The 19,731-nt window shown below is 44.5% G+C and overlaps 3 protein-coding genes across 7 annotated transcripts; 2 read left to right on the forward strand and 1 right to left on the reverse strand.

Moving 5' to 3' along the window:
- LOC8073694 (serine/threonine-protein kinase OXI1) lies at positions 1,108–3,299 on the forward strand. Its single transcript, XM_002446657.2, has 2 exons — positions 1,108–1,814; positions 1,961–3,299. The coding sequence occupies exons 1-2, from the start codon at positions 1,408–1,410 to the stop codon at positions 2,937–2,939; spliced, it is 1,386 nt and encodes a 461-aa protein (XP_002446702.1). The 5' UTR covers positions 1,108–1,407; the 3' UTR covers positions 2,940–3,299.
- LOC110436244 (ycf20-like protein) lies at positions 9,628–13,567 on the reverse strand. Of its 4 annotated transcripts, none has more exons than XM_021462753.1 (3): positions 12,628–12,984; positions 12,114–12,333; positions 9,628–10,875 (listed from the first exon to the last, which is right to left on the reverse strand). In XM_021462753.1, exon 3 carries the CDS (start codon positions 10,860–10,862, stop codon positions 10,395–10,397), a length of 468 nt encoding a protein of 155 aa, XP_021318428.1. In that variant the 5' UTR covers positions 10,863–10,875; positions 12,114–12,333; positions 12,628–12,984; the 3' UTR covers positions 9,628–10,394. The 4 variants fall into 4 exon arrangements, with proteins under 4 accessions (XP_021318428.1, XP_021318427.1, XP_021318429.1 ...); XM_021462752.1 differs by lacking the exon at positions 12,628–12,984 and adding an exon at positions 13,269–13,567 and having other exon boundaries at positions 9,654–10,875; XM_021462754.1 differs by lacking the exons at positions 12,114–12,333; positions 12,628–12,984 and adding an exon at positions 13,306–13,567 and having other exon boundaries at positions 9,654–10,875.
- Positions 13,488–19,710, forward strand: LOC8073695 (pentatricopeptide repeat-containing protein At1g06710, mitochondrial). 2 transcript variants are annotated; one of them, XM_021462749.1, is made up of 4 exons: positions 13,488–15,194; positions 15,339–16,682; positions 17,359–17,741; positions 17,930–19,710. In XM_021462749.1, exons 1-3 carry the CDS (start codon positions 13,518–13,520, stop codon positions 17,398–17,400), a joined length of 3,063 nt encoding a protein of 1,020 aa, XP_021318424.1. In that variant the 5' UTR covers positions 13,488–13,517; the 3' UTR covers positions 17,401–17,741; positions 17,930–19,710. The 2 variants fall into 2 exon arrangements, with proteins under 2 accessions (XP_021318424.1, XP_021318423.1); XM_021462748.1 differs by having other exon boundaries at positions 13,488–16,682.

The following is a 19,731-nucleotide window of genomic DNA, read 5'->3' on the forward strand; positions in this document are numbered from 1 at the left end:
ACTAATGCTTTCACATAGTTTATGATTAGATGTGGCCAAAGAAAATTGCAGAACCGAGATTTCGCAGGCTACCACCAGCATCTTGGCCACATCTGATCTAAAGACTCGCAAAAGATGGCTCACAACTGATGCGTACAACAATCCAAGAGAGGGGAGGGGGGTGGGGGGGGCAGAGCCTAGGAGCACGAACCTGAGCAGGCGTCTCGTGAGACGATGGTGCCAGCCTCTCTCTCCTCATTTAGGTGTCATTCAGTTACCATATTCACAGCCTGGTTTGGCTAGAAATAGTTCCAGTGCTATTCAAAATCCTGAAGAAATGACGGGCTGTTTTGGGGCTGGATCGGTGATAACCGAACGATGCCTTAATCATCTGTATGTTGAACTAAAATGCAAATATAACACTATATAGATGACGTATTAATTAGTGTTGTATATGCCCAAGCAAAACCTCCCTCCGTGTCAACTACCATGTCCCTCCCACCCATCGGGTTGCCAAGCGCACAGATAACGGGGCCTGTCTGCCATGCTTTTTGCTACCACTTCCATGTTCCACAGCAGCCATCATTCATCTCGTTGTTTGATTGTTTCTCTTGTTAGCTCCTGTTATTGAATCGTCAAACACATGCTCCCAAGTCCCAAATGGCTGCCAAGAATCAACATGCTCATCAACAATTGGGCTTTGTAACACCACCGAAATCTGCTATTTTATTCGAACCACTAGCAGACATTCCATAGCTCTCATCAGAGATCAGATGGTGCATGTTCAATCATGTTGCCAACCCTACAGTAAAAGCGCACGACTAGTACCTTTAACTGTACCCTGTACTTCATTTTTCCCCCCGGGTCGTGCCACCTTCTAGAAGCCCTAGAAGAACAACAAAATCTCCCTCGTAGAAAAAGATAGAATCCGGCGCAGGCCGAAATAGAGGAGAAGACTATGGGCCGTACCGACCCGCCGTCGCAGGCAGACCGCAGACCCGACCAAATCCACTCGAATTCGCCCTCATTTTCTGCCCTTTTTTCTACCTCGGCACACGACAGGGGATACGCCATACATGTACCCGGATAAAATACTTGCCCCGGGACGTTTCAAATCCTCCCCCACGGCTTCGCGCAAGGCAAGACCGTCCCGCAACTCCCCCCACCGCCCGCACCCAGAGAGGTGGAGCGGTCCGCGGTGCGCGCTCGCCCGCCGCTCGGCGCTTCGTCCCCAAGGCACCGCGGACGCCGAGGCCCCCCCGCATAAATCCCCCGCTCCCAACTTTGCTGCTCCACCGAATCCTCGAATCGAATCGCGACCAAATCCTCGCCCCCACGCGCTCCCCCATCACCCCCACCCCGCGCTCACGCACCAACACCCACTCCGTTCCTCACTGCGGCAATCCACCGCCCCACCTCTTCGGCGCAATGACGGCCGTCGCGGCGCCGCCGCCGCCGCGGCAGCTGAGCCTGGAGGACCTGAAGGCGGTGTCCGTGCTCGGGCGCGGCGCCAAGGGCGTCGTGTTCCACGTCGTGCACGCCCCTGGCGGGGAACAGGACGGCGAGGCCGGCGCCGCGGCCATGGCCCTCAAGGCGGTCTCGCGGGAGGCCGCGCGGCACAAGAAGGCGGCCGGCGGCGACGGGGACGGCCACCGCCGGATCTGGTTCGAGCGGGACGTGCTCCTGGCGCTGCGCCACCCGCTGCTCCCTTCCCTGCGCGGCATCCTCGCCACCGACGCCGTCGTCGGCTTCGCCATCGACCGCTGCGGCGGCGGGGACCTCAACTCGCTCCGGCGGCGCCAGACCGAGAAGATGTTCTCCGACTCCGTTATACGGTACGTCTCCGTCCAACGGTTCCATCAACGGCCTAACGAAACCACGCGTCTCGCGCGCACCCGCACGACACGGCGAGCTGCCTCACAATTTGATCGCTACTAATTTCTGCCCTGGTCTCTCTCTTTTTCCCCCCAATCGCACGCAGGTTCTACGCGGCGGAGCTGGTGCTGGCGCTCGAGTACCTGCACAGCCTCGGCATCGTGTACCGGGACCTCAAGCCGGAGAACGTCCTCATCCAGGACAGCGGTCACATCATGCTCGTCGATTTCGACCTCTCCACGCGGCTCCCGGCGCCGCCGCAGGAGCCAGACGCGCCGGCCACCAGTCCCAAGCCGGTGGCTCCGGTCGCCGCACCGTTGCCGAGCCGCGGGAGAGCGAGGAAGCCGGCGGGCGCTGCCCTGTGCTTCCCATTCCGCACCGGTAGCGCCGCGAGGCCTGCCGCGAAGCCGGCCGCGGACTCGCCGTCGCCGCTGTCCACCTCGCGGACGGCTTCCTCCTCCTCGTCGTCATCGACGGCGACCACGGCCTCCTCCTCCGCGGCCTCGCCCGGCGCGCGGACGCCCGCGAAGTCGAACTCGTTCGTGGGGACGGAGGACTACGTGGCGCCCGAGATCATCGCCGGGCGCGGCCACGACTTCGCCGTGGACTGGTGGGGCCTGGGCGTGGTGCTGTACGAGATGCTCTACGGCCGCACGCCGTTCCGGGGGCAGAACCGCAAGGAGACCTTCTACCGCGTCCTCGCCAAGCAGCCGGAGCTCGTCGGCGAGCAGACGCCGCTGCGCGACCTCATCGCCCGCCTCCTCGAGAAGGACCCCGAGAAGCGCGTCGGCGCGCGCGGCGTCAAGGCCCACCCCTTCTTCCGCGGCGTCGACTGGGACCGCATCCTGCAGGTGGCGCGCCCGCCCTTCATCCCGACGCCGTCGCCGCAGGACGAGGGCGGCGACGAGGCGCTTGACGTCGAGAAGGTCGTCCACGAGGTGTTCGCGTCCAATGAAGCCGAGGCCGCAACAAAGGCGGGCGAGGGCGGGAAGGCTTCACCTGTGGCGGACGGAGGCCGTGTCGGCGGCGACGGCGACGGGAGGAGAGATCAGTCCAAAGATGGTGATTTCTCCGTGTTTTTCTGAGCTATTTATTTTATTTTGATTTGTTCTTTCTTTTTCCTTTTTTTTAAAAAAAAAGCTACTGCTAGTAGTTGTTTATGGGGTATTTCTTAAGGATTTGTAGTATGAAGATGATGGGATTTAGCAGCTGCGATTAGGAGTGAGTACGGCGCAATGGCCGGTGGAGTACATAAATTAAAGAGGTGCTCCTGTTCAATGGGGGTATAGCCACTATAGTTTTTTTTTTCTCCATTTTGCATATACTTTGCTTGGTACATAATGAATAATGATAGCGCAATTGTCTGCTCAAATGTAAATACTTTTCTCTATAGCGTGCAGCCAGATTCGTTGAATTTTTATACTTGTACTAAAAGCATTTGAATTTTATTTCTGAAGAGTGATGCTTATTCCTAAGGCCCCGATTGTAATTCCTCTTGTTATTGGTACTGCTCGAAAGCCACTTTTTATAATAGGCCTTGTTTAGTTTTCAAAATTTTTTGTGTTGGTATACTGTAGCATTTTTGTTTTTATTTGACAAATATTATCTAGTTTGGACTAACTAGACTCAAAAGATTCATCTCGCAATTTACAAACAAACTGTGTAATTAGTTTTTGGTTTTATCTATATTTAATATTTTATGTATATGCTGCAAGATTCGATGTGACGAAAAATTTTAAAAAAATTTAGCTACTTTTTTGGAACAAAATAAGGCCTAATTTATCCTGGCTAGTTTTAAGGTGTCATATCAAGGGTTCCATAGAGACCTTCCGGACACGAATTTATTATGTCTATTTAATCTATTATTACTATATATATTATTGTAGCAGTTATTGTTAAATTATAAATTAATTAGGTTTAAAAGATTCGTCCCGTAAAGTAATTGTAATCTATGTAATTAGTTATTTTTTAGTCTATATTTAATAGTTCATGTGTCAAAATACATCTAAACTTTTGGAGAAGGAACAGTTGTGCATTCTAAACAGTAGGCAGCAGAAAAATCTACGCAACCGAATTCCAAACCCAGGCGGTGGCCATTGGGCATCGGCAGTCAATATCTGTAGTAGGAATGGCGAGCACCAGCTCGGTAGTCTACTGGACAATGGACATTTGAGGAGCACCCGAAATTACTGCAAGCACTGAAGCACACACATGCGGGTGCTGCCGCTTTCCGGGCTCTCGCCCTCTCGGTGGAGCAGCAATGCAGCCTGCTGTTGGAGCAGTAAAATTGGCTGGGTTCTGCTTCTGCTTATCGGCACGCGGTTTGGTTTGGCTAGTGCCAGGCAGGCAGGCACCACCATGCTGCTCGCCGCACCACCCCTTGCCTCGCGCGCACTGCAACAGGTCGCCGATGCAATGAAAGACCAAGGTGGCCGGAGTCGCAACTCCTCCCTGAAGCCCTCGGCGTGAGACCTCTCGATGCCCAAACCGCGTCAGCCAGCCCAGGTGCTGTTGCTTGTGATTCCTCAGATCCTTCAGCGGCGGTGTCAAGATCGTAGACCGCGACGCCCACGCCACCTGCTCCCCTAGCCTAGCCCGGAATATCAGCACGGCAGCAGATAGCTGTAGTACTACTACATGCCATGGCGATGGCGTGATGCCCTTGAATAGAATAGGGTCGAATATATCGTCGTCCCGAGGTCACCAACTATTCCTTCCCGAACTCCCCACAGCCCACAGGGCGGTGGTGGCGACTGGCCATGACGGCCTTGTGCCACCGGCCATCGTCCCACACGACCTGCGCGTGTGCCGTCGATCGTCATGGAGTGCGTGCGTTATCCTATCCCCGACGTGAGCACCCCACGTATCCCGTGCCGTGCCGTGACTCCACCCCGACCCATTCGGCGTCCCAGCGCGCACGGCCGGCGATTATTATTCTCTGCCCGCCACGGATTTGGCAAGGTGGCAGACCTCCGCACGGACGCCGCCTGCCATGCCGAAGGAGTGCGTGCACGCCAGGATTTGTTGATCTCATCATCGTTCTCATAGTCCTTCTGCAGTAATCTTTGATAGCTCGATTGACGTATCCTTCCTAGTGCAGTAGTACTTCGGGTTCTTGCTTCTGGTATTCAAGCCTTGTTTAGTTGTTAAATATAGATATAAGGGGCTGTTTGGTTGCTAGCCACAATTTGCCACATTTTACCTTAAGCAAGTTTGACCAACTTGGCAAGTGTTTGGTTCACAACTAAGCTTAGAGCAACTCCAACCCAAGTCCCTAAATTAAGCCCTTAAATTTTTATTTACATGCTATGATAAAAAAAAAGTAGGAGCTTAAATTAAGACCCAACTCCAACCCACCTCCTAAACAAGTAGGATAGGGGGTTCTAGATGTGAGGGGTTGAAACTATAATTTAGGAGGGCATGGAAAATGAGAGCCCAAGTAGGAGGTGGGTTGGAGTTGATTTTTTTGAATCTAAGTCCCTAGATTTAGAATAGGGACTTGTTTAGGAGGTGGGTTGGACTTGTTTAGGAGGTGAGTTGGACTTGTTTAGCATGATTCTTTTGGGCTCCACATGTCATAGAGTTAAAAAGTGTGGCAAGATTTCTTTAGGCATGGCAAAGTGTGGCAACCAATTTGCTAGCCACACTTTTTGTGGCTTGCCACACTTGCCTAAAGTTAGTTGTGGTAGATTGTGGCTAGCAACCAAACATCTCCTAAATAACTAATTAGACAGTTTACCTGTAATTTGTGAGACGAATTTTTTAAATCTAGTTGGTCTATAGTTAGACAACAATTATCGAATACAAATGAAAATACTAAAGCATCCAAAACTAAATTTTTTTTCCAACTAAACAAGACCTCATCCAAATCTGGCGATGCGAAATTTCTATTTCTAAATTTTGCACTCTGATGTACTCCGTATATATAATATTTGGATGTAACATAGGAGTACTTCGTGTAACTTCTCCACTTCCAGCAACAGAGAGTTATTAGCAGGTTGACTGCGACATGCCTATACGTACGTACAAAACCCGTACGTTACGGTAGCAGTAGTAGCCCAATTCGGAACGGGAGCATCTCGGCCGGATCATTCTCTTCTCCAGGTCTCGTCGCCGTCCCCTGACGTCAGATGGGCTCGTCGGTTACCGCTGCGTCCAGGCAGAGAAGAGAAGAGGACACCGCTCTCTAGCTGACATCACCTCCAAGACCCGGATTCTGCGCGCCTAGATGCTGCGACCGCACCCTGCTAGCGTCCAAGGCGGATGGTGATGCCACTCCCGTGCACGGACGCGTCCGACAAGCGTCCGAGTGGACCGTGGGTAGAGCGGAGCCTACAGCGGCCCTGCGTGCTGCGACGCCGCGGTGGTACCGTGGCAGAGATGTCAATTTTTTATACTCCGTCCCTACTTATTAAAAGAATCGCTTAGGAAAGAAAAATCGTCTAGGACATCGGTACGTTCTTTAAAATATAACTTTAAGATTTTTTTAATAAAAAATATCAAAAAAATGGTATAAGTATATTTTTATAAAAATATTTTTTAAGATAAGTCTCTTCATATGATTTTCATATTTTTAAACTCATCAACTTAAAAAGTTATTCATGATCTATATTTTTAATGTTTGACCCAAACCTTTTTTAAAATGAGTTTCTTTATAGGTATGAACGATGTATAAAAATAAATGTATACTTTTGAGTTAAAACCCCTCCCCTAATATATATAAGTATAAAAAAATATGACAATTAAACTAATTTAAGTTAGACAAATTTATAATGAATAATTTTAGCATTTATATCTCTAATAAAATTTACATAATATATCTGGTATCATGAATGTTTGTATTTTTTATATAATAACTTTAGTTAAAATTTAAATTACTCTACTTATCGAAAAAAGAAAATTGCTTTATTTTTGGACCAAGGCAGGACACATTACCATGATTTTCAACGTCTATAAGGCCGAGTAACAAAACATTCTCCAATTGTTAAAAGTGAATAAATTTTATCTTATAACCGACTTTTCAAGTACTTCACCGGTTTTTAAGTGTTACATCTGGTTTGTTCTAAGTCAAATATGTGTATCTTTAACCATTGATTTGAAAAATTTTATATAGTTTCATGTCATAAGATTTATATTTCTAGATTTATTATGAGAAATACTATCATAATCTATAATTTATATATTGTTAAACTATAAGAAATTTTAAAAATGGTTGGTCAAAAACTGCAATATTTGACTTAGGACAAACCAATTGTGACACTTAAAAAAACGAAGAGAGTTTTCTACTTTCTAAAAATATAAAAATCTAGTTTGATCACTAAAAATTATTAAATGTTAAAACTAGTAATATTTTTATTTTGAAATGTACGTCGGAGTCATTTGGATCATTTTTTTAAAAAAGTGATGAGCACATTTACGAGCTGCAATAAAGCCATAGCAACAAAAAATCAGTTCTAAATAATATGTACTAGATCCCAAATAGGTATGTCATATTTTTCTATAGAAAATAGGTACTAAATTCATATTTTTCTGATTCAAACAAATTATTTATGATTTGTAGTAGTATAGTAAATCATATTTTCCTTATTTTGCAAAATAGAAAACTAGAGGACTAAAGTTGTTCTGTTTTGAGAGCTGGAGGATGTCTATTATCTGATTTTGTAATTTGAAACTGAATACTGGGTTTGAATAATAGTACACTTTTATTTTATTATTTCTTAGCAAGGATGGCAGTACGGCGCGCCTTCTCTTGTGCCGCTGCCTACCCAACAAGGCAACACACCAGCTGTTCGTGGGTGACTAACTACACGTTCCGATACCGACGCGCACAAGAAACGCGACGATTTCCTGGTACTTGAGGCTACTTGCCGTGCACTTGCCATGTGAATCATGTGGCAGGTTTTTCTGCCGTGTGGACTAGTGCTAATATTTTTCTCTCTCCAATGCCTTCTTAATTAAACCGTTATTAGTCGTCACAACTGACAGTTAAAGAATAGTCAAGTGCATTGGTAAGGCATATTAACTCCCTGGACTTTCAACAAACAACAATCAACAACGTGGCGGCAAGGCATATATATTAACTCCCTGGACTTTCCTCTCGACCTCCTTTTCTTGCTTGCACACATCAAGGTGTACGTACCGCTACGCTTACGCACGTCGCTAGCTGCTGCCGAGGCCGTGCGTTTCCTTGGCGACCAAGGCCATGCGAGACGGAGGTCAAACCCTACGAATCGGCAATGCATGCAGAGATGCGACATCTGGAAGGTCAAACTTCGGGCGCGATTGAAATAGTTCAGACACTTCTAGAAGAGGTCCGCGCGGTACGTGTATATGGGCTCGTTACAGTGGATGAAAATTTTTTAGTTTTGGTACTGTAGCATTTTCGTTTATATTTGATGCTTATTGTTCGACTATTGATTAAGTAGGCTTAAAAGTGTGATCTCGTAAATTATAGATAAACTATATAATTTTTTATTTTTTTAATCTATATTTAATACTCTATACATATATCATAATATTTCAAGATTCGATGTAAGAATATAAATTATTTTGGAACTAAAGAAGGCCTAATAATGTACGCGGCTTGATGAATGATGGCGACACCGTACGTACTGCAGCGGACCTGATTTTATTTTAATTAAATTAATCTGACCGGTTATCATTCTGGTGTTATCTGAATCTGATCATGCATCTTCTTAATAAAGATATCGTTAACACTCGATCGCTCGTCGGTACGTATAGCTAGCGCTGGCGCTACCTGTGCCGCCTCAGGCGTGAGCGAGTGGTCAACGTCAAGCCATTGACTTTTTTTTTAAAAAAATAGTTTTTTGCTAAATTTTAATCAGTTAAAATTATTTTAGTTACTTTTAAAGCGATTAATAAAATTAAATTATTTTAACTTATTTTTAGTTAGTGTATTTAAAAGTTTAAGTGATTAAAGTTTAACTGTATAAAATTTAGGAACCAAACAGCTGGATGCATGGACAGGTCTGATGTCATTGCATCTGTCACCGCCCCCTCCTGCCGGACAGTTCGGTGCAGCGCACAGTGAACATGGCTTACTTGTCCTCCTGTACCTGGCCCATGCACGCCCCTGTCCATTTCAAGACAAAACGCGGGCAAAAGGCCCATATGCCAAAGCGGACCATAGACACATCGGCCTCCGAATTGGACTTTTGTTTGATGCGGTCTCTCATGGACACGGGATAAATTTACCAGAGGCAGCAGATCTGCAGATGGGACACTGCGAAAATGCGGTGCTTTACCGGAGCACTCACCCGCGACTGCGAGACATCATCATGCTTGCAGCATCGCATTCCATTTACGTTGGAGTACCTATGTGTGTTCAGTGGAGGCTGCGCTAGCTAACATGTTTTTTCCCCCCATCTTTTCTGATTCCTTCCCACCTGTGAAACATATTTTTAATTTGTCGGAGTCTTCGTTTTAGTGGAAGCTTTTTGTTTCCATATAACTGCATAACCATTTGCTGACACTCTGTTTACATGCACTTTCTCATATAGAAAAAACAAAGCACTTTCTCATATACAGAAAAATAGATGGAGGAAAGAGACATGGCGTCACTGAATCACTAACACATGGTTGCACCTTTAAACGTGTGTACAAACAAAAGGTATCACAACAAAATGATGAATGGATAGTGGCTAGAATGTAAATCTTGAGCTTAAGACAACCCTTGTGCAAGGAGAAACCCAACAAAAAAGAAAAAGAAAAATCAGCACGTAAAGACCATGACTATTCAAACAGATCATCATATAACTCACACAATGCTGATCATCATATAACTCACTGAATGCAATTTTCAAACATAAAATGGCATACATTCCCATTGCCAGTTCAATAATCATTACATAGTTCAGATACTTGGGCCTGGTAGTTCTCCCATTCTATTTGTACCATGTATATCAGTAATAATACTACAGTAATATTGTGTAGCACCCAACGAATAGATGTCGGGAATACATGAATTGACTTCCTAATTAGATTATACATGCCAGTATTTTAGTACAGGCTGATCTGTATAACCAACTAGGAAGTAGGAACACACCTCTTCTCAGTGCACAGCCAGCCATTAGAGATTCAGAGAAACAACAAACAATCAGAAAATAGCATGGTGCCAAGAAACCACCTAAAGCTGTGCAGACCAAACATTCGAACACGTTTTCATACAGCATCACTGGAATTCCTCATGGTCGTCGCATTGCTGCTAGCAATCAAGGCACACTGATGTTACCGAAGGACTTTATAAATTTGGCAACAGTAACAGCAGCCAGTAACCCAATAGCAATTTTACTGCCGTTCAGTACAGAATTAGCTTGGATTAACCTGGAGTTTGCAAATTTGGCACAGCAGAGATGAATTCCATGTATTCTAAAAGGTTATGTATCCTCTGATCCAGCTATCCCAAGACTATAAAACAACTGGATTCAATCTTCACATACAAGAATGACTGTATGTATAGAGTCATGTTTGTGGTGATCAAGAAGCATACAAAGAAACAGCCAAGCAGGACATAGTTCAGCTCAGCTAGCAAGCTTGAAGGCGTCAATAAACAGGCCATATGTGAAACCCATCTTGAAGTTGTTGAGGAGAGCAATGGGGAAGGTAACCTTAGGCTGGCTGTAATAGAACTTTGTCACATACTCAGTCAGCAGGACACAAACAACTGCCGCTAGAACATCATTCACACCCAATGCACCGAAAGAGAGTGAGATTGTCTGTGCAACGTAAAAGCCGCCAAGCAGCGAGATGCCACCAAAAAGAGCTCGCCTCGACCGGCTTCTAAAATAGTCCCTTGAGAGTTCTGGAATGATTCGGATTATGTCAACCAGCCTTCGACGGCCATCATTTCCCTGCACTGCACGGATTCTGAGATACTTGTAAGAGGATTTCCATGCGAACTTCCTATAGCTCTGTGAGAGAAACCTTGTCTCTGCATATAGCCCATAGCTAGGAAGACCAGCGGCAATAGAATTTGAAACACTTAACATCGAGATATTTGCACTGCATAGACAGAAATATATTTCTATCAAACAAGCAGCCATAAGAGATGAAATTGTCATTGACATATCGAGCAAAATAAAAAAAAAATCCAGAATACAAGTACAAGTCAAAAAGGAAACAAATTATGCAGAGTACAAACAGATGGTATGCACAAGTAATAATAGAAGGCCTATAATGATTAGCCATATTACCAGCAGCATATTCAAAGAAAAAAAAACTCAATCAGCTGGGGGCATGACCTCCCCCTAGGTAATGCTTTTAAGATAAAATAACTCAATCTTGCAGGCTTGCCGATGAGAGGATTATTTTAACCAGACTAAATTCACTACCACATGGAGTTGAACCAAATGCTATTTTAGGTTGTCTATTGCTCCAATGATTTAGATATGCAGTGTGCTTGATTGTACTATCAGTTATCACTCTATTAAGTCATCTCTAATAGTTGAAAATGCTTGCACTGAAGGGGTGTATGCATTAGGTAGCTGCAAATTCCTAAATTCTAGCGCACATCAAGAATAATTAAAAACAACATATTGTTAGTCAGCAGAAGTATATAGTGGTTCACATCATGCAATTATATGCATAATGTACTTTATTTATCCTTTAATTTCTCTTATAATGCAGTACTTCAGTTAGTCATCACAAGCTCACTTAACTACACACCATCACAATTCACAGATCTGGAAGCTTACTTTAGTTAGTCGTCACAAGCTTACTTAACTACACACCATAACAATAATGCACCATCTAAGGTAGAATACAGGGCAAGCTTAAAGGATTTACAAAACATGAGCCTTCAAGGCCAAATATCCAACTTCTGACCATACCACTAAGTAATATAATCAAAGAAAAATATAGAACATAAGGAAGAATATCACTGAGTTACCAAAACTTTGGCTCAGTTCCTCTAAATACCACAATGTTTTCCAGTTTAATTTTGAACAATACCATTTCCATCACTTTGGGACTAAAGGATTAAAATTGAACAAAATTAACACAGCAAATACCCATATTGTCTTCAAATTATTAGGTGTTTCAGAGTGTGAGCAAGCATGTTAATTTTGAGAAACCTCCATATATGATTCTGCAAAGGAAGAATCAGGGGAGGAATTCAACTGGGACATGGGAGTGGATCCAGAGAACGTGCACAGCCAGCGGAGCCAAGGCCCGGCCACCCTGGGCAGCTGGCCAGGCTCCCACGGTACAGCAGAGACGGGAGGGGAGAGGGAGGTGCGTACACAGGGTCGCCGGCCAGTGTGCGGAGGACGGTGGCGAGGGCGCGAGGCGACTGGCGAGAGGCGGAGCCGCCGCAGCTGCCGCCGAGCCTGGGACTGCTCCTCCGTAGCTGAGGGACCGAGTCTGAGCGCCACTGAGCGCGAGTGGGGGAAGGAGCAGAAGATCTGCGCTGAGGGACCGAGCCTGAGCGGCGCTCCAAGGAGATGGAATGTCGGCGCTGCGCTGCAAGGAGCCGGCGGTGCGTGGGTTTGATGGGCCACTAAATAAAAATCCATACAATTTTTTTTCTCTTTTCTTTTTCATTTCTTTTTTAGCAACTTCTATTTCTTTTTTCTTTGTAACATTTTTTGACAAATTAGCACCTATATAAATAATATCTATATAGAATAATATATGTTAAGGACCATACTAGTATCTTTAGGGCTCAATTACATAACATTGTGACACAATGATTTCTCTAAAATATTTTTTAAAATATAAACCCCATTAGAGAAAATTATGAAAATTTTGTCTCACACTGTTGGCTCCGCCACTAGCTGTGCACAATCTATGGATGGCAACACACAAGTTTTCCTGTTACCTACAACGCAGTCATTTACCAACCGTTACAGTTCATAGGTTTCAATGTTTCATAAGTTCGAAATTATGCCAATTGCAATAGAGGCATTCACAAATCAAACCATCAAACACTCTTACATGGCTGAAACATTACATAGTACCTACAGAAATTTAGAGCGCCAGCCAAATGACATTTTCTCATACTTTGGAAGTGCTTAAAACTACGGCCTTGTTTAGTTCACCTTGAAAACCAAAAAGTTTTCAAGATTCCCCGTCACATCGAATCTTATGACACATGCATTAAACATTAAATATAGACGAAAACAAAAACTAATTACACAGTTTCGATGTAAATCACGAGACGAATCTTTTAATCCTAGTTAGTCCATAATTAGATAATATTTGTCACAAACAAACGAAAGTGCTACAGTACCGAAAACTTTTCATTTTTCGGAACTAAACAAGGCCTACATATTTCATACAAATGATTCAGCTTCTCTAGAGTCTCGTCCAATAGTCTAATTCAAAATGTTCAGATTCCTAGTCAGTTAATCGCAAAATTTAAAGGCACACCAAGGAAAGGAAGAGGGGAGGAATACCGAATACCCAGACGCCCTCTGCTGCTCTGCCGCTGACCTTTTTCTCTTGCCGACCGGCGACCGCGTTCCGTCCCTGCCCGTTGCTGGATCTGGCCGGTGAGAGCTGGCGCCAAGGGACAGGGACCGAAAATTGGAGCTTGCTAATTCATCCCTCAGACCAAGATTCCGAGTTTATACGACCATTGAAGCAGCAAATTAATAATTCACCAATAGGGAATAGCTTCGCGTGGCCATCAAAAGAGAAATCAGATGAAGAGAACAGGAGATGCGGCGGAGGAGAGGGATGAGGGCAGTGTGGTGTGTGCTTTTGCTAGCAGGTGGACCTCTGCAGATGGGCCCAACCCACTTGCAGAAACAGAATTGCTTTCCAAAATTATATTATTATTTACCGAAATGCCCTGCCCTTCACTAGGGTTTAGGCCGTTATGGCCCACCTCCGGCGCCCCAAAACCTCCATGGCCGGAGCTTCAATTCCCGCCGCCGCCTCCTCCTCCTCCTCCTTTCCACCTCCACCTCCGTAGTCCTTCATCGGACCGCGCCCGCCCCATGATTAGCCGCCGCGTGGCGGCCACGGCAGCCCTACGCTCCTCTCTGCGGCGTGCCTGCTCTTCCTCCTCCCACACCGCCGACCCCGACGACCAACTGCTTGGTCTCGTGGAAGCCCCCGAGCCGCAGCGCGGATCCCGCCTCTCATCCAAGGACTTCGCCTTTCTTCGGGAGCCCACCCCTGCCCTCCACGCAGCGGCCCTCCCGCCGCCGGAGGCCGTCCTTATATCCAAGGCGATCCGAGCTTACGCCGCCGACTTCGACGGCAAGGCGGAGCGGTTCCTGCGTCGGCACAGGGACTTCCTAAACGACGCTGTGGTGGTTGCTGTGCTCCGGTCGGTGCGCACCCCGGAGCTCTGTGCCAGGTTCTTCCTCTGGGCCGAGCGGCAGGTGGGGTACAGCCACACCGGCGCCTGCTACAACGCACTGGCGGAGGTATTGCATTTTGATGACCGTGCTAGGACCATCGAGAGGCTGCTGAGGGAGATTGGGGAGGATGACCGTGAGGTGCTCGGCAGATTGCTCAATGTGATTGTACGGAAATGCTGCCGCCATGGAGCGTGGGCCAAGGCGCTGGAGGAGCTCGGGAGACTCAAGGATTTTGGGTACAGGCCGTCAGGTGCGACCTACAATGCTCTGGTCCAGGTGCTTGCAACCGCGGGGCAGATGGACATGGGTTTTCGTGTGCAGAAGGAGATGTCAGAGTCGGGGTTCTGCATGGATAAGTTCACAGTTGGGTGCTTTGCACAGGCGCTGTGTAAGGAGGGGCGGTGGTCTGACGCACTTGTTATGATAGAGAGGGAGGATTTCAAACTTGACACCGTGTTGTGCACCCAGATGATCAGTGGACTGATGGAGGCCTCCCTTTTTGATGAGGCCATTTCATTCCTTCATAGGATGCGATGCAACTCATGCATCCCCAATGTGGTCACATATAGAACACTTCTCACTGGATTTTTGAAAAAGAAGCAGCTTGGCTGGTGCAAGAGGATAATCAACATGATGATGAAGGAGGGTTGCAATCCAAACCCCTCCTTGTTTAATTCTCTTGTGCATAGTTACTGCAATGCCAGGGATTATCCATATGCGTACAAACTTTTAAAGAGGATGGCTGATTGTGGTTGCCCTCCTGGCTATGTCGCATACAACATTTTTATTGGAAGCATATGTGGTGGAGAAGAATTGCCAAGCCCTGACTTGTTGGCTTTGGCGGAAAAAGTTTATGAGGAGATGCTGGCTTCTAGTTGCGTTCTTAATAAGGTGAACACTGCAAATTTCGCTCGATGCCTTTGTGGTATGGGGAAATTTGATATGGCATTTCAGATCATTAAGGTGATGATGGGAAAAGGTTTTGTACCTGACACGAGCACATACTCTAAGGTGATTACCTTTTTATGTGAGGCTATGAAGGTAGAAAAGGCTTTCCTTTTGTTCCAAGAGATGAAGAGTGTCGGTGTTAATCCTGATGTTTATACATATACAATTTTGATTGATAGCTTTTGTAAGGCTGGTCTTATTGAACAGGCTCGGAGCTGGTTTGACGAAATGAGGAGTATTGGCTGCTCCGCAAATGTAGTAACATACACTGCATTGCTTCATGCTTACCTGAAAGCAAAGCAGCTACCTCAGGCTAGTGACATTTTTAACAGAATGATTGATGCTGGCTGTCCTCCCAATACCATTACCTACAGCGCACTAGTTGATGGCCTCTGTAAGGCAGGTGAAATCCAAAAGGCTTGTGAAGTCTACACCAAATTGATAGGAACTTCTGACAATGTAGGATCTGATTTTTACTTTGAAGGCAAGCACACAGACTCCATTGCTCCAAATGTTGTCACATATGGTGCACTCATAGATGGTTTGTGTAAGGCACACAAGGTGGTTGATGCTCAAGAATTGCTAGATGCTATGTTATCGAATGGGTGCGAGCCAAATCACATTATATATGATGCCTTGATTGATGGCTTTTGCAAAGTTGGAAAGATTGATAATGCTCAGGAGGTATTTTTGAGGATGTCTAAGTGTGGCTACTTGCCTACGGTGCATACATACACCTCCTTAATTGATGCGATGTTTAAGGACAGAAGGCTTGATCTAGCCATGAAAGTTCTCTCTCAAATGGTGGAGAGTTCTTGCACTCCTAATGTTGTCACTTACACAGCTATGATTGATGGACTTTGCAGAATAGGTGAATGTCAAAAGGCCTTAAAGCTGCTGTCAATGATGGAAGAGAAGGGATGCAGCCCAAATGTTGTGACCTACACTGCTCTAATAGATGGATTGGGAAAATCTGGTAAAGTTGATTTGAGTCTTCAGCTTTTTATACAAATGAGCACAAAAGGGTGTGCCCCTAATTATGTTACCTACAGAGTTCTGATAAACCATTGTTGTGCTGCTGGTCTTTTGGATGAAGCACATTCACTGCTAAGTGAAATGAAGCAGACTTACTGGCCAAAATATTTGCAAGGATACTGCAGTGTAGTTCAAGGTTTTAGCAAGAAGTTCATTGCTTCTCTTGGATTGTTGGAGGAGCTGGAATCACATGGCACGGTGCCAATAGCTCCTGTTTATGGATTGCTCATTGATAATTTCTCCAAGGCTGGCAGACTGGAGGAAGCCTTGGAGTTACATAAAGAGATGATGGAACTCTCATCATCACTAAACATAACCAGCAAGGATATGTACACTTCATTGATCCAGGCACTTTGTTTGGCATCTCAGCTTGAAAAAGCATTTGAATTATACAGTGAAATAACTAGGAAAGGTGTTGTGCCAGAATTAAGTGTCTTTGTTTGCCTCATAAAGGGGCTAATCAAAGTAAATAAGTGGAATGAAGCCCTGCAGTTGTGTTACAGCATATGTGATGAGGTCAGTCCACGTGTCACATAATTGCTCCAACTAAATATATCTCCTTATTTAGGCAAATATCACATTACCCCCCTCCCCTGAACATTTTTATTGTCGTCTATTTGTTGATTTTGGCCCCCAGACTGTCTGGTTCTGTATATTGGCGCCTTCCAGTAGGTCTCATAATAGGTCTCATAACGGCAAAGTTTGCATGGCTGTCAAGCTTTTGCCAAGTAGGATGCCAAGCATGCACCAACCAAACATTCATTCAATATGCCTTTATCATATCCATCCAAACAATTATTGATAAGTTTTGGTTTGAAACCTTGCTTTGCATGATAGTGCCTCACACTAGCAAATTATACTTGATTCATTTATAAATATGACCTGCTTAAATAGCTTTTCCATAAGTGTGGTAGTGGCATGCCTGATCATGCAGCATATTTCAGCACAACTGTATTAGTTCTAGTGCACTAGTTAGTCACTAGTGTTCATCTCATCTTTTCTATGCTGTATCTCCATTTCTCCAACCTAAATAGTAAAAGTGTAATTTTGAGCAGGCTGCGAAATTTAGCATTGATTTGCCTCATCACACTTGTAGCTGCACTAAGCTGTGCCCTAATCTTTCGTTTTAATTTTCATGCTCTGCTGTATCATACTCTCTCTGGAGGATTACTAATATCGGGTATTGGACCAGGGTGTGAACTGGCAGAGCAACAACTCTTTTGATGGAGGGTAGAGCTTTGTTTTCTTACATGGTTACTCCAAATGAAGGCATTGTCCCCTAATTTTGATGGGGGTGATTCGGTTCAAATCAAATTAAACTTATCTGAATGATTTCCTGTTCCAAACATCCCTCTAGGGAGTCATTCATTTCTGACATCTTACTGGAAGATTACAGTATGATGTGGTGACCCAGGCGATAAGGATTAGAATGTGCTTTTGTGCAACTCATTGCTTGCTTGGGAAAACAGCACTATGGGATGATTAAAACTGTATATGCTCATATATGACCTTTCTGGGTGCTGAAGGATAAAGTGAAGACCTTCAAAAAGCTATATGCAATCAAGCTGCACTAATGTAAGAATAGCTCTAGTTCATAATGGTAGACGATCTGTTATGCTGTTAGCTGATTATCATCATATTTGTGCTCTTATACGATATGGATTATCGAATTATCTCCTTCAGTGCTGCACACCATTTTACATTGTCAGTGAGTGATGATCAAAATAATTTCTGACCCTTCAGTTTCCCTTTTCTATATTTAGGCCTAGCTGGTTTACCTTCAGATGGACAAAGGATCATCTCAATGTCTTTCAAGAATAACCTGTGTATATAAGTTACTGATGGTTAGACACAAGGGTGAAATATGCGGTGAAAGAAAACTTCTGAAGTTCATAATTCTCTATTCACCAGTTCAGTGATTCATCCTTCTAGCTCCTTCCAGTATTTTTGCTCTCATAATAGAGCAATAAAGATATAGTGTAATCACAGAAATGTACTCAAATGTACTACAGTTCACTGTACAAATGTAATAATTACTTCAAGTTAAACTTTATTTATTTAAACTGTTAATATCTAGTGATACTCTGTCGGAGCAAAACATTTCATCCGTTGTTGTTGGACCATCAAATTTTGACCTTGTTTTACTTTGCAAGTGTTAATTAATTGAGTACTTATGATTCACAGTGTGTTTCAGATCTCTAGCTTTTGTTCCTATTTCTTTGTTCCATTTATGTGGAGATAATACCCTCGCGGTGGTTTTATTAAGCCCTTTAATTAGCTTTGAAACTACAGTTCTTTTCCATGTTACTATTTTAGCTAAGCATGTTCTGAATTGGATATTTGGATTGTTGTGGTGTTGTATCAATATGCCTGGTGTAGAGGTTCTTGTAACTGGTGACTGGTGAGTAATTGTGCTCTATGCGAGGAAGCTCGAAAGCCCAGACCAGATTACCATCGGTCAAATGCCATGGACTTGTATTTGTTTGCTCACATATGTTGCTACTTGCATTTGAATATACCATCTTTACTAGATGCTGCCACAATGTTTCACACAACTACACACGCATAGAGAACTTCATCGTTTTATGCTGCACTGATATTTGAAAGTGTTGTATCCTAGCATGGCTTGTATTTAATACTGGGCCAAATGAGTTTTCCGGTTCATCTGCATCTATTATATTATGTATTATGATGAAAGCATAGGAAAATGATTCCTTAAGCTTTTCCAGAAAGAAAACATTGCTTCCGTGTAGAACATATTAACTTTTTGCTTTGAATTTGCAGCGGTGACTGAAAAGAGACTAAGGAATGCATGGCACTTCATTGCATTTTGTAGCCAGGGTACTGCCCTTTGATTGATTTGGTAAGTGATGTCAGTTACTACTTACTAATGAGAATGCATGGCTCTTCATTGCTTTGTGTGGCCAGGGTACTGGCCTTTGATTGAATTTGTAAATGATGTCAGTAGTAGTCCTTTTGTTCCTTGTTTATGTGTCTTAAGTATCCAGAGGAGCCTCCATATCCCGATTAAATCTGGTCTTCTGATACCTGTGCTTTTTTTTCAAGTATTGAGATTTTCAATGAGCATCATATCTTTTAAGAAATGACAGAAGTTTTTGCTGATGTCATGACACTGATTGGTTCTTCTATAGAGAGGAGAGAGAAAACATACCCAGGTATGCTGCTCCATGCCAGCAGAGATGCACTCTGGTATGCTGTTTTGTAATAATAGATAACGAGCGCTGCATTGCAAAGATTCACAGTTCTTTCATGTATGATCTGAGGGTTCTGAAGCAGACTGCAAAGGTTGGCTGGAAAACAGTAAATTAAGAAGAAAAAAAAAGATGGTCATGAGGCAAACGTGTTGATTTATTGATTGGGAATCTGAGTTCTCAAGAATGATATTATTTGCTCAATCTGTGATTTTTTTTCCTTTTTCTGAGACAGTCACATGAGTTACCTTTGGCGTTTGGACACGTCACAGATTTGTGCGCTTTGTGGGTGCTTATTTTTAATGACGTTGAAATTTGCAAGTGATGACTAATCTTTGTTGGCCCCAATGCTG

Source organism: Sorghum bicolor, chromosome 6 (assembly GCF_000003195.3).
Source record: "Sorghum bicolor cultivar BTx623 chromosome 6, Sorghum_bicolor_NCBIv3, whole genome shotgun sequence".
NCBI classification, from domain to species: domain Eukaryota; kingdom Viridiplantae; phylum Streptophyta; class Magnoliopsida; order Poales; family Poaceae; genus Sorghum; species Sorghum bicolor.